This window comes from Cydia pomonella, chromosome 1 (genome assembly GCF_033807575.1).
Source record: "Cydia pomonella isolate Wapato2018A chromosome 1, ilCydPomo1, whole genome shotgun sequence".
NCBI lineage: Eukaryota > Metazoa > Arthropoda > Insecta > Lepidoptera > Tortricidae > Cydia > Cydia pomonella.
The window spans coordinates 47,548,995-47,561,903 of NC_084703.1; the positions used below are offsets into that span (position 1 = coordinate 47,548,995).

Here is a 12,909-nt window from a genome sequence, read left to right on the forward strand (position 1 = left end):
TACGAACGAAACCATCATCGTCACATCACCATTCGTTTACGTGAAAGGGATAGCACATTGCATTTTCAAGTTAACGAAAAGGGACGGGCGTCACGGGCGTACTTCGTTGCTGCTCAGTACAACCATTAACTACTATTTTGGGAGCAATTGCGATCATACGATCTTACCCTCCATTCGTTCTTATCCGGGTATACCTTAGTCCCTGAGAAAACCTTAGCGGAGGGGAGGAGGGAAAGTGTTCTATAGCCGAGGCGTTCGTGGCAGGATTTTTTTTTGACAGTGCGTGGCCATATGGGTTCCATTCCAGGACAGGGGCCGAAAAACTTGAAGAGCCAATCACAGAAGAAATCACTAATTATAAGAATTTCATCCCTTTGAACGCTTTAACTTTTTTTACGCCAATGACGGATTATCCGCACCGTAGGTCCAACGCTGAAGACGGATTAATCCATCACAGACCACAGAGCAACATAGACCTACGTGCATATACATAAAGTTCAAGTACAGTTAAACTTTTTGTGTTTGATACGGCGTCGAAAAAGTTAAGTCGCATATATAATTTTCAGCTTAATATATATTGTTATTTTAATGTAATATTGAATTGAAAGTTGAATAAACAAAAACGTCACAAGCCAATGTTACTTGGACAGCGTACGCCATAACACTTATTGGCTCATGGCGTCATGGCGCTGTGGGCGCTACTAGTTACGACGCCTTTAGGCGTTCTTGGCGTTCAAATGTTTGCCTAATACCTCTCAAGTATTAAGTTTGCCGACCCCTGTTTCTAGAGTACGAGGGTAAAATTGGCTGGTTAGTAAAACAACACCTAAAACAATATCAATTACTCTTTATTCATCACGTTATCTATATCTGCGGTCACGTGACCGCGACCGGTGGCGGTCGCGGTCTCTGCGGTCCCGGTCCCTGTCACGGTCGCGGCGGTCACGGTCCCTGTCGCGGTCTCGCCGGTCGCGGTCACGGTCACGGTCGCGATCCCGCTCCCGCTCGCGGTCTCGCGTGCGGTCGCGTTCACGCGACCTGTCGTCACGCTTTGGAGGCTCCCGTTGTCTGTCTTTTGATCTGTAATATCGGAAAAGCAACAGTAAAATATCGATTTCATAGATATTAGTCATTAAAATTTAGTTCTCACTTGTATTTCTTGTGTTTGTAATTATTATATATAAGATGAGTCATTATTCGCGTTGTCCCGGCATTTTGCCACGGCTCATGGGAGCCTGGGGTCCGCTTGACAACTAATCCCAATATTTGGCGTAGGCACTAGTTTTTACGAAAGCGACTGCCGTCTGACCTTCCAACCCAGAGGGTAAACTAGGCCTTGTTAGGAAAGTCCGGTTTCCTCACGATGTTTTCCTTCACCGAAAAGCGACTGGTAAATATCAAATGATATTTCGTACATAAGTTCGTACGAGCCGGGGTTTGAACCCGCGACCTCCGGATTGCAAGTCGCACGCTCTTACCGCTAGGCCACCAGCGCTTGCTTAAGATGAGTCATTATTAGACCAGCGGTTGAACAAAAATGGGTTTCGATAATATTAATGTTTTTTCTTTTTTGATATGTCATTGGGAGTATGTTAAATAATACTTTGGTAAAAAGTTAGAAATTTTAAGGTTGAGCTTTCGGTTATATTTAAATATTTTAATTTTTGCTAATAACTAAGTAAATATAGAATTAAAGTTACAGAAAACTTTAGCATATCGAATAACACTTAAATTTATGTACAATTTTCAGTTTTTAGAAATCTGGAACAGCTGCTTTCTGGTAAACGTAAAAACACGAGTTATTTTGTAAATATAGAATTAGAGTTGCTGATATTGCAAAATTACGATATTATCGATCAACTTAGTATTCTAGTAAAAAGTTAGACATGTAGACAATGTGCTTGTCTAGATATTGATTTCAGGTTAAGCAGTATAGCTAATATTGAATTAAAGTTTGTAGAGTTAATAATAATCGATCATCAACAATGATCTCAGTTACTAAACAAAAATTTAGAAATATAAAATCACGGCGACACTCATTACTGATATGTATGCATTCCTTACTTATATAAATACGTTACGTTTCAAACGCGCGGCAAGTTAGCACGCGCCGCGCGCTGTGGCAGGAGGCAGCGAACAACGGTAGTGGGGAGCGGGGTGCCCTTGACTGCGTCTACGGTCCATCAAAAAAATTCCTAAAGCGTGTTTTAAATTAATAGCAATAGAAAATTGTTATTTTGTTGTTACTATAATAGGTATTGCCCGCGGTTTCGTTCACGTAGAATTCGTTATCGCGTTACATGAATATTATTTATTTATTTAAACTTTATTGCACAAACAAATAAAAACACAAATGGCGGACTTAATGCCAAAAGGCATTCTCTACCAGTCAACCATTGGGTCAAATATAGACAAAAAAAACACATTCTCATACAGATGACCACCCTTCCTTGTACCATTTTAAAAGCCAGTTGCAGCTTTTCTCTCCCGATTTTTTTCAGATGTTTGGACTTGGTATTTTCCTCGCGATAGTTATTTGTTTTAAGGGGAATGTTGTTGTTAACCGCTAATGCTAATATTGATAACCGATAGTTATATAGAGATACGTTATAAGGTATATGCACCCTCATGTTATTTATTTCTGATAAGAAATAAATGTAAGACAAAATTCACAGTGATACATTTTAAGTAGGTTGCCTTGTAAGATTGCGTACGGATAGTTTTTTTGTTTGTTATTTCATCGTATGATATATCAAATGAAAGCTTATTTGAAAGTTGCCGTATTAAAAAAGTTGGTCCAGTTAATGGTCGCCTAGATTAACCGATTTTTATATAAAATGTAGGCAACCATGGACTGGACCAACTTGTTAAAAAGGCAACCTAGTACAGTTAGTAATATAGTACCTGGGCGACCGAGCTTTGCTCGGTTATAACTATTTACTGTAATATGGTGGTGATAATCTACATAAACTTAAAAAGTAAAATGTGAACTGACAATTATTATTATTTACAATCGATTTTAACCTTACAGCACTTGTCACAGAGTAACGCCATCTATTGTCAATTTCTCTTATTACATAGGTCATTTTTTTTTACTAAATTAAACTTGTGTAAAACAATAAAAATTAAAAAAATATATATAAACTTGAACATATAAAAAAAAACAAAAGTTAGTCACCGGGCGAGATTCGAACCCGTAACACTCGTTTAGCAATCCGCGTCTTAACCCGCTGGACCAGACGGACAGTGGCCGGCAACACGAAATTAGTGACCATATTCTGCGTCGAAAGAAAAACGCATGAAAACTCGAACTCGATTGTATACCCCCAAAAACCCTTATATACCAAATTTCAGCGAAATCGTTAGAGCCGTTTCCGAGATCACAGAAATATATATATATATATATATATATATGTACAAAAATTGCTCGTTTAAAGGTATAAGATAATAAGTACATTACGATACAAGTGCGAAAAATAGGAAATTCGAAACGAGTGGCGATAAATTAAAACACGACCGAAGGGAGTGTTTGAAATCGACACGAGTTGCGAATTACCTATTCGCACATGTATCGTACAACGTTTTACAGTACATATGGCCCTTTAAATGTTCGACACAGTAACGTAATATGCTACTTCTCGCACTAGTGCTATAAAGTAGCCCCATATGTACTGTAAAATAACTTTTCTTTTGATATAACATGTGACGTTTTCGTTTACACACTAAAAGCACAGTGTAAAAAGTAACAGTGGGCCGACGCCTTTGATGTTTGCGTAAATGCCGACACCGCTCAAGGTCTCCGTACCTACCTAGGGTTATCACAGACTTACACAACTGCCCAAAAGAGGATGGAAATGTTTTTAGTTTTCATGTTGTATGATGTATGTGTACTAATTTTACAAATGACGTCCATTTTGGAAATAAAGATGGCGGACACTTTTTTGAAAAAGTCGTCATGGGTGTTGTTTTCTGGGTTTTTAGGGGTGTGGATTTCAAAAATGGCATCTATTTTGAAAATAAATATGGCGGACGCTACTTTTTGAATTGGGTGTCGATGTGTGTAGCCGTGATATCAACCACCTTTAATTCTAAAATGGTCTCTATTTTTGAAATCTGCACCAACAAGAACCGCCAAAATTGACGTCATTTTTGTAATTGGAACCCCGAGGAACCTCGGATATGACACCCATATCGACTTTTAAGAAAAAATAATTTCCGCCATCTTGGATTTCAAAATGAACGTCATTTTCGTAATCGGATCCCCGAGGAACCTCGGAGATGACACCCATATCGATTTTTAAGAAAAATTTATGTCCGCCATCTTGGATTTCAAAATGAACGTCATTTTCGTAATCGGAACCCCGAGGAACCTCGGATATGACACCCATATCGACTTTTAAGAAAAAATAATTTCCGCCATCTTGGATTTCAAAATGAACGTCATTTTCGTAATCGGATCCCCGAGGAACCTCGGAGATGACACCCATATCGATTTTTAAGAAAAATTTATGTCCGCCATCTTGGATTTCAAAATGAACGTCATTTTCGTAATCGGAACCCCGAGGAACCTCGGAGATGACACCCATATCGACTTTTAAGAAAAAATCATTTCCGCCATCTTGGATTTCAAAATGAACGTCATTTTCGTAATCGGAACCCCGAGGAACCTCGGAGATGACACCCATACCGATTTTTAAGAAAAATGAATGTCCGCCATCTTGGGTTCCATAATGGATGTCATTTTCGTAATCGGCACCCTGAGGATTTTCAAAAATAATGAAAACATCAAATACTACATGATACATATACAAACAGCAGCAAGAAACAATTTCTTGCTTTTTAAAGTCTTAAACTACTCATAATTTCTTAAATAAATTTATAAAACATGTCCGCCATTTTGAATTTGAAAATTGATATCATAATTATGATATATTTTTGTTTACACTGAGACAAATAATTAGCACATGTCGTATGAAATATTTTAATTGTTTTTTTTTTTTTTTTTTATACTACGTCGGTGGCAAACATGCATACGGCCTGCCTGATGGTAAGCAGTATCCGTAGCCTATGTACGCCTGCAACTCCAGAGGAGTTACATGCGCGTTGCCGACCCTAACACCCTCCCACCCCTCGTTGAGCTCTGGCAACCTTACTCACCGGCAGGAACACAACACTATGAGTAGGGTCTAGTGTTATTTGGCTGCGATTTTCTGTAAGGTGGAGGTACTTCTCCAGTTGGGTTCTGCTCTAGATCTGGAATGACATCCGCTGTGCTGTGCCCTACCACACAGAGCCAGATGACATTTACAATGCCCATACCTCTCTTATAATGCCTGTGCTAAAAATGTGATTGCGAACTACCTGCAATAACTATACAGTACCTGGGCGACCGAGCTTTGCTCGGTTATAACTAACTATTTATTGTAATATGGTGGTGTATAGGTGATAATCTTAACTACATTCTTTTACTAAATTAAACTTGTCTAAAACAATAAAAATTAAAAAATTATATATAAAATTGAACATATAAAAAAAAAAACAAAAGTTAGTCACCAGGCGAGATTCGAACCCGTAACACTCGTTTAGCAGTCCGCGTCTTAACCCGCTGGACCAGACGGACAGTGGCCGGCAACACGAAATTAGCGACCATATTCTGCGTCGAAAGAAAAACGCATAAAAACTCGAAAACACGCGTTTTCCCAAACATAAGACTAATCTAGATCGATTGTTTACCCCCAAAAACCCCCATATACCAAATTTCAGCAAAATCGTTAGAGCCGTTTCCGAGATCCCGGAAATATATATATACAAGAATTGCTCGTTTAAAGGTATAAGATAATTAGGCATTAAAACACTCGTGTGATCTTTTTAAGAAACTCACTTCGTTCGTTTCCTAAGCCCACACTCGTGTATTTTAATGCCTTTTATTATGTAGCAGTAACATAAACTACTAATATATGTTGAAAGTAAGTACAGGCGGCTAACACAATGGTAACAAAAGACAAAAGTTTTGAAAATGTAATTTTCATCATCGTCACTTGGCTGTACATTTGAGGGCCTATCGCGAACCACGTTCGACGTGTTACCTCTCTGTCGCACTTGTAAATTCGTACGTAAGTATGACAGGGAGGCAACACGTCGAACGTGGTTCGCGGTAAGCCCTCTGATGCCACCTCCATTAGTCTTTTGTACGCCGGTATAGCCTTCGACTCAATGTATAATCTACACTTTTTATGGAAACGTAGTTCCTCCTTCCCGTAGAAATATTTAACTTTCCCATCACCAAGAAAGATTATTTGCTCGCAGTTATTAGCTGCTCAATTCCTCGTTTTTTCTCTGTTACTAAGTCAGTACAGTACACATATCAAACATTTTTCACTCATTTTGAAGTCATAATAACTTTTATCCTATAATTAAATTCATGTAATGTCTGCATCTAATTTATGTGCACGATAAACAAACAAATGAATGATTTGAAAGAAAAGACAAACAGCGCTTGCGAAGCTGAGCGGGGGGCGCGGGCGGGGCGAGGTATCTATCGCTCACTAGGTCGGCTACGATAGGCTCCCGCGCGCCGAGCCGACATGTTGACGGACCAGCGCGGCGTGGTTATGAATTTCGCGCCTTTTTAAGTTGATTTTACTATTACAATGCAAGCTACACACAGATATTTCTACCTTTCCATAAAATGGCTGCATATATTATTTTATAGTAATAGACTTATCTCTACGGACTTTAATTCAATATTAGATCTTACAGGACAAAAAACGCATATTAATTGTAAAGCACATATCCTATTCTTCTAATTTGTTGCCTTGCCTATTAACTTAATAATTTAGATATGATATTGTGGATTTTTCAACCTTTAATTCAGTATTGACAAAATAATAAGCTAATTTGAGTTTGACAAAGTAGCACGTTGATTTTTTTTCTAAAAATTTGATAGCATAAAGCCTCATACATATTATAAAAGACGATGCTTAAATTTTGTACTTTAATTCAATATTCAAAATTCATCAATAAAAATACATAAATACCTTATTTATATCTAACGCTCGTTCTAAATTTTCTTCATATATTACAAATATGCTTAAAAATATGTCCCATACCAGATAAACATCACTTTTCACTCTTTAGAATTATCGAAACTTATAGGGCAAAAATCCGGTCCCACTATTGGTCTATATATATAATAATTTACTCCAGGTATGATGTTGTATGTGATTGACTAACTCAAAAGTTGTAAGTAGCTACCTAAGGATTAATGGGACGGCCATTAATTAAGTTGAGATGTTTTGGGGGAGGGCGACAAGTCGAATATCACCAAATATCACGCATAGAGCTTACGGCGATATTTGCATCGAAAGCTGCATTTTGTGATACTTGGCACCAATCTGAACGATTTTGTTCGAGGAAACACAAATTAAATCTTTGCTAAGCCCTATAGTTGGGGAGAAGATATTCGCCGAGACCCGTAAATATCACGTAATATTTTCTGACAACAAATCGTGAAGTTAAAATGCGAGAAAATTACATTAAATTACTGAAAGTAATTAATGAACATTTTAGTAATTTAATGTATTTTAACAGACTTCGAAAAAGGAGGAGGTTCTCAATTCGACTGTTTTTTTTTGTATGTATGTTACTCGATATCTCCGAGAATCGTGAACAGATAGCTAAAATTTTTTTTTAATCGAACGGGTTAACCCCGAGATAGTCCCGTTGGCACCAAGTCGGGGTCTGATGATGGGATCTTGGAGAAATCGAGGGAACTCTTCAAATGTTATAGGTACATGTATGGCGCTTTTGGTAATATTTGAAGTCGGTTTTATTTTAAGAATCCCCAAAATCACCTCACCGCTACTGGCAGGGATCGGAAACCGGTATTTTTTGTATGGGAACGAAAACGGTATTTTTTCGTTCTTTGTTAATTACTTCATTTCTTATTAGGCAATCTAATAATACGAAGTCGTTATCTGAAAACACAACTGAGTCCTACATTTAGAGTATAGAATAAACCGGAATATATGGTTATTTCGATGTTTTTGCAAAAAACCGGTTCCGATCCCTGGCTACTGGAAGTAGTTTTTTAATTTAGAAGTCAAAACATGCCTCTAAATATTGTGTGACCGCTACCAAACGGGTAGAGTTACTACTGGGGCCCAATTCTATCGAATATTATTATTTTAGACTAATATTATTAGTGTGTTGCCATGGTAACCCATACGATTTGACAGTTCGTAGACTAATAATATTAGACTAATACCGTTCGAGAAATGGGCCCCTGGTTAATGTATTATATCTGGATGCGTAGCCAAAATGCCAATCTCTTACGCTCCGTAGCGAACGCATCGCAACTGCCACTATATGTGGCATTATCTATGAAAAGGGACCTTATTGTCGATGGCGCTTACGCCGCGCTGCGTCGCGCGGCGTTGTGTTTGTATCGGAGTATCGTTAATAATGGCGTAAGCGCCATCGACAATAAGGTCCCCTTTCATAGATAACGTCACATATCATGGACGAAAAGCGTAGTAGACGAATGGACGAAATACGATTTGGACGAACTGCGTATCAATTTGTACATTTTCGGGTAGTTTTAATATTTATTGGTTAACCGACCAAATACAAAACCGCCTGGATCTGTCACTGAACGACCTGACTTTAAACCTACATTATTTGATCATGTAATGTTTTCATCTACCCTCAACTGGCTTAAGGAGCCATTTGAGGGTAGATTTTGTTTACCTTTTTTTAAATACCTAAAGATACAGAGTATAAGGCCCCGGAAAAATTAAGTGATGAAACATAATAAATATTATAGGACATTATTACACAAATTGACTAAGTCCCACAGTAAGCTCAATAAGGCTTGTGTTGAGGGTACTTAGACAACGATATATATAATATATAAATATTTATAAATACTTAAATACATAGAAAACACCCATGACTTAGGAACAAATATCCATGCTCATCACACGAATAAATGCCCTTACCAGGATTTGAACCCGGGACCATCGGCTTCGTAGGCAGGGTCACTACCCACTTGGCCAGACCGGTCGTCGCTATAATGGTACCTGTCATCGCCGTAGTCCCGGCGGTCGCGGTCATCGTGGTCGCGCCGGTCGGGCTCCGCCCTGCCCGGGTTGTAGGCCCGCGCCACCGGCTTGGCTGGCGCCGTGTTCCTGTTGTGTTCCCCTAACCTGCGTACATTTGTTTATTATAAGCAGTGATCGGAACTATGGGAGTAAAACTTTAACAAAACTTATAACTCTAAACTCTAACAAAACTGATCTCCCACTCAACGTCAGACAGGCTCAAACCAAGCTCTCGTTTAAGCGTATGTTACGCAAGCACTTTTTCGACAAGCTCTCTGGTTAATTGTCCTTCGTAGTCATAGTATTTTTTGCACTGGGTACATAAATTAATATATATGTATGTATATTTAATTATAGTATATTTATGTAAGTTTATAACCGTTAGTATATATTATTTATCGCTATTTTGCTTGTTTTAAGTTACTTATTCTGTTTTTTTTTTTGTTTAATGCCTGCACGTACTACTGTTTCTGTTTAGCCTGATGGTTGACTGGTAGAGAATGCCTTTAGGCATTAAGTTCGCCATTTGTACTTTATTTGTTATATTGTGCAATAAAGTTTAAATAAAAATAAATCAAGCGGACGTAAAAAGAGTGCTTATAGCCTAAAACATATTCGAATATCTATGAATGTAAATATTTTTATGGCTGTAAGTACTATACTATTCCTATCCCTATGGACATGTATATTTTTAGGGCTGTATGCACTATTTTATGTCCGCTTAGCAAGTTTTGTTAAAGTTTTACTCCCATAGTTCCGCTCACTGATTATAAGAGGCTAGTTAATACGTAGCAGTGGCGGATCGTTCAAAGAACTCGATTACCACCGGCTTGTCTGATTTCACCTCGTTGAGTACTTTCACGATCGGTTCATGGGGAAAAGGAAAGCAAAATTAGCTCCGGGTTCCCCACGAATATTTGTGACGCGCCGCCGCTGATACTTAGTCAGGTCATAAGTTCTGTCAGAAAGGTTTTGTCTGATAAAATTTAATACAAAGCTGTTAATAAAATTTGATTTGAAAGCTTGTTTTATACTGATCAAAACGTAGTGTAATTAGTTTTAAATTTAGATAGCATCTTGATTTACTACATGTTTGCTTTGGGATTGTAACGCGAATAAGCGACTGGATTGTGAAAAATTATACTTTACAAAAGGTTATAAAAAAAGCAGTGTCACATTAATAAAAATGTACAATTATTTATTTGTATGAACCTACTTTATTAGAACGTTATTTTATCAACAGCAACGGCAGCAATAACGACAAAAAAAGAAATTTGGCAACCTATAATACACATGAATTATATATTTTAAGAAAGATAAAAGATCCAACTTTTGTTTTATATAAGATACCATGTAAAAAAAGAAAAATATATAAATAGGGATCAAAATCACCTTGTATTCTGGTTATGAAATGAAATGAAATCGTTTATTTCGGACATAATTATCCATAGTTTTGCTTAAAATATAATGAATAATTTATAATCTAATAATTTACTTAACATAAATAAAATCTACATTAAAATAATTAATTAAATAACTTACATTAAATTAAATTAAATCAAATTAAATTAAAATTATTATTTTGTCTCACATGCATGGACATCCAGTGGGTGATCATAGGACTGTCCATCTTCTCGGCGACCACCTTTAATAGAGTGTTAGGGCTGCCGTCCGTGCCGCTGTCGGCGAACATGCCCGACGCGCTGCAGCGCCAGGGCAGCCCCAGCAGTCCTCGAAAGGCATTGTTGTATTGGACCCGCAGAGCACTAAACGTCCTATTGGTGTAATCACTCCATAGGCTACACGTGTACAGCGTCTGACAGTAAGATTTAAACAAAGTTACCTTAACTTCGCGTGTACAGCGTGCAAACCTGCGTGAGAGCATATTACCCCAGACCGATAGTGCTCTGCGTTCCCTTTCTAGGTCGACGTCGTCTTTTAGGGTATCCGTGACCCAGTGACCCAAATTTTTAAAACTTGTAACTTGTTTAAGAGGAAAACCGCCGAGAGTTATAGGCGGAATGGGGTAAGTTTTTGTACCGGATTTGAAAATTAATATTTCACTCTTTTTTACGTTATATTTGAGTCCATGAGTCACGGCGAACCTTTCACAGATGGACAACATTGTCTGGAGTGCGTCGATTGAGGGGCTCAGCAGTACCATGTCGTCGGCATAGCTGATACTATTGACGCAACAGCCGTCCACCGAGCAACCCACACCGGCACTGCTGAGCTCCTCAATCAGCCCATTTACATAAGCATTGAATAGCGTGGGTGATGTGAGCCCCCCCTGCCTCACTCCACACTTCATCTTGTAAACCTGCGAATAGTCCCCTGCCCATCGCACCACGTTAGTTTGGTTAACGTACCAATATTTAAAGGTCTCTATTATTTCAGCCGGCAGACTTGTGTCGTTGCTCAGCTTCCTCCAGAGCACATTGTATGACACCAGGTCAAATGCCTTCGACAAGTCCAAAAAGACCGCGTACACTGGCGTATTCCTGTCGGTATAGTATCGCACGGTGCGCTTAAGGCATAGTATTGCTGTTTCAGTTGACAGCCCAGGTCGAAAGCCGAACTGTGCGTCATGCAAAAGTATGTGTTTGCTTAAGTACGTATTAAGCACACCATCCAGCACCTTCGCCAGTATAGTAGCCAGAGAGATTGGCCTGTAGTTGGACTTGTCGGAAGCATCGCCGTTTTTATTTTTAATAATGGGTACAACTATCGTTTTCATGAGATCGTGCGGTAGGCAGTTGTGACGAATACAAAAAGTGAACAGCATTGCAAGAACCAAAAGAGAGGTATGGGCAATGTGAATGTCATCTCGCCTTGTGTGGTAGGGCACAGCACAGCAGATGTCATTCCAGATCTAGAGCAGAGCCCAACTGGGGAAGTACCTCCACCTTACAGAAAACCGCAGCCAAATAACACTTGACCCTACTCATAGTGTTGTGTTCCTGCCGGTGAGTAAGGTTGCCAGAGCTCAACGAGGGGGGTGGGGTTAGGGTCGGCAACGCGCATGTAACTCCTCTGGAGTTGCAGGTGTACATAGGCTACGGAGACTGCTTACCATCAGGCAGGCCGTATGCTTGTTTGCCACCGACGTAGTATAAAAAAAAAAACCCTGGGGAGATGAACACCCGCGTGTTGCAGATGCTCGATGCTAAGGCCGTCGTGTCCGGGTGATTTTCCTCTTTTCATATTACGAATTACCTTTAAAACTTCTGCTGGTGTTACTTTGGCTGGATCACCACGCACACGACACCCAGCTCCGAACACCGGCTCACTCCCATCTGCCGCCAGAGGGTCCACTTTAAAGTGGTTCATGAAGAGGTTGGCAATATCACTGGGTTGACTAACCCCCTCCACACTCGCCGGTAAACTCACCCTTGGACTGATCTTATTAGTCGCCTTCCAGAACTGGGCGAAGTTTTTAGATTTGTGATGAGAGGCAATCATGTCCATCCTTAATTGGTCTTTATTGTTTTGACAGTATTTAAGTTTGAGTTTGAATTCTTTCTTAGAGTGGTACATTTTATCATACAATCGACCTGATCTGGGTTTACCATCATATATATATATATATATATAGGGATATGTAGAATTAGACAAAACTGAGACAGCAAATTACGTTAAATAATATTTTAAGTAATTCAGCATTCAATAAGCTTTCAACCTATATATCTTATACCTTTAAACGAGCAATTCTTGTATATATATATACATTTCTGTGATCGCGGAAACGGCTCTAACGATTTCGCTGAAATTCGGTATATGGGGGTTTCTGGAGGTATACAATCTATCT

At 38.9% G+C, this 12,909-nt stretch overlaps 1 protein-coding gene across 1 annotated transcript in view; it reads right to left on the bottom strand.

Moving 5' to 3' along the window:
- Window positions 1-827: 827 nt before the first annotated feature.
- LOC133529034 (pre-mRNA-splicing factor 38B-like) overlaps window positions 828-12,909 on the bottom strand; it is a 30,239-nt gene continuing 18,157 nt past the window's right edge. The window contains exons 6-7 of the mRNA XM_061866625.1: window positions 9,081-9,206; window positions 828-1,080 (exon numbers count right to left, since the gene is read on the bottom strand). Coding sequence (XP_061722609.1) covers window positions 861-1,080; window positions 9,081-9,206 — 346 coding nt within the window. The 3' untranslated portion in view covers window positions 828-860. The remainder of the gene's footprint in view (window positions 1,081-9,080; window positions 9,207-12,909) is intronic.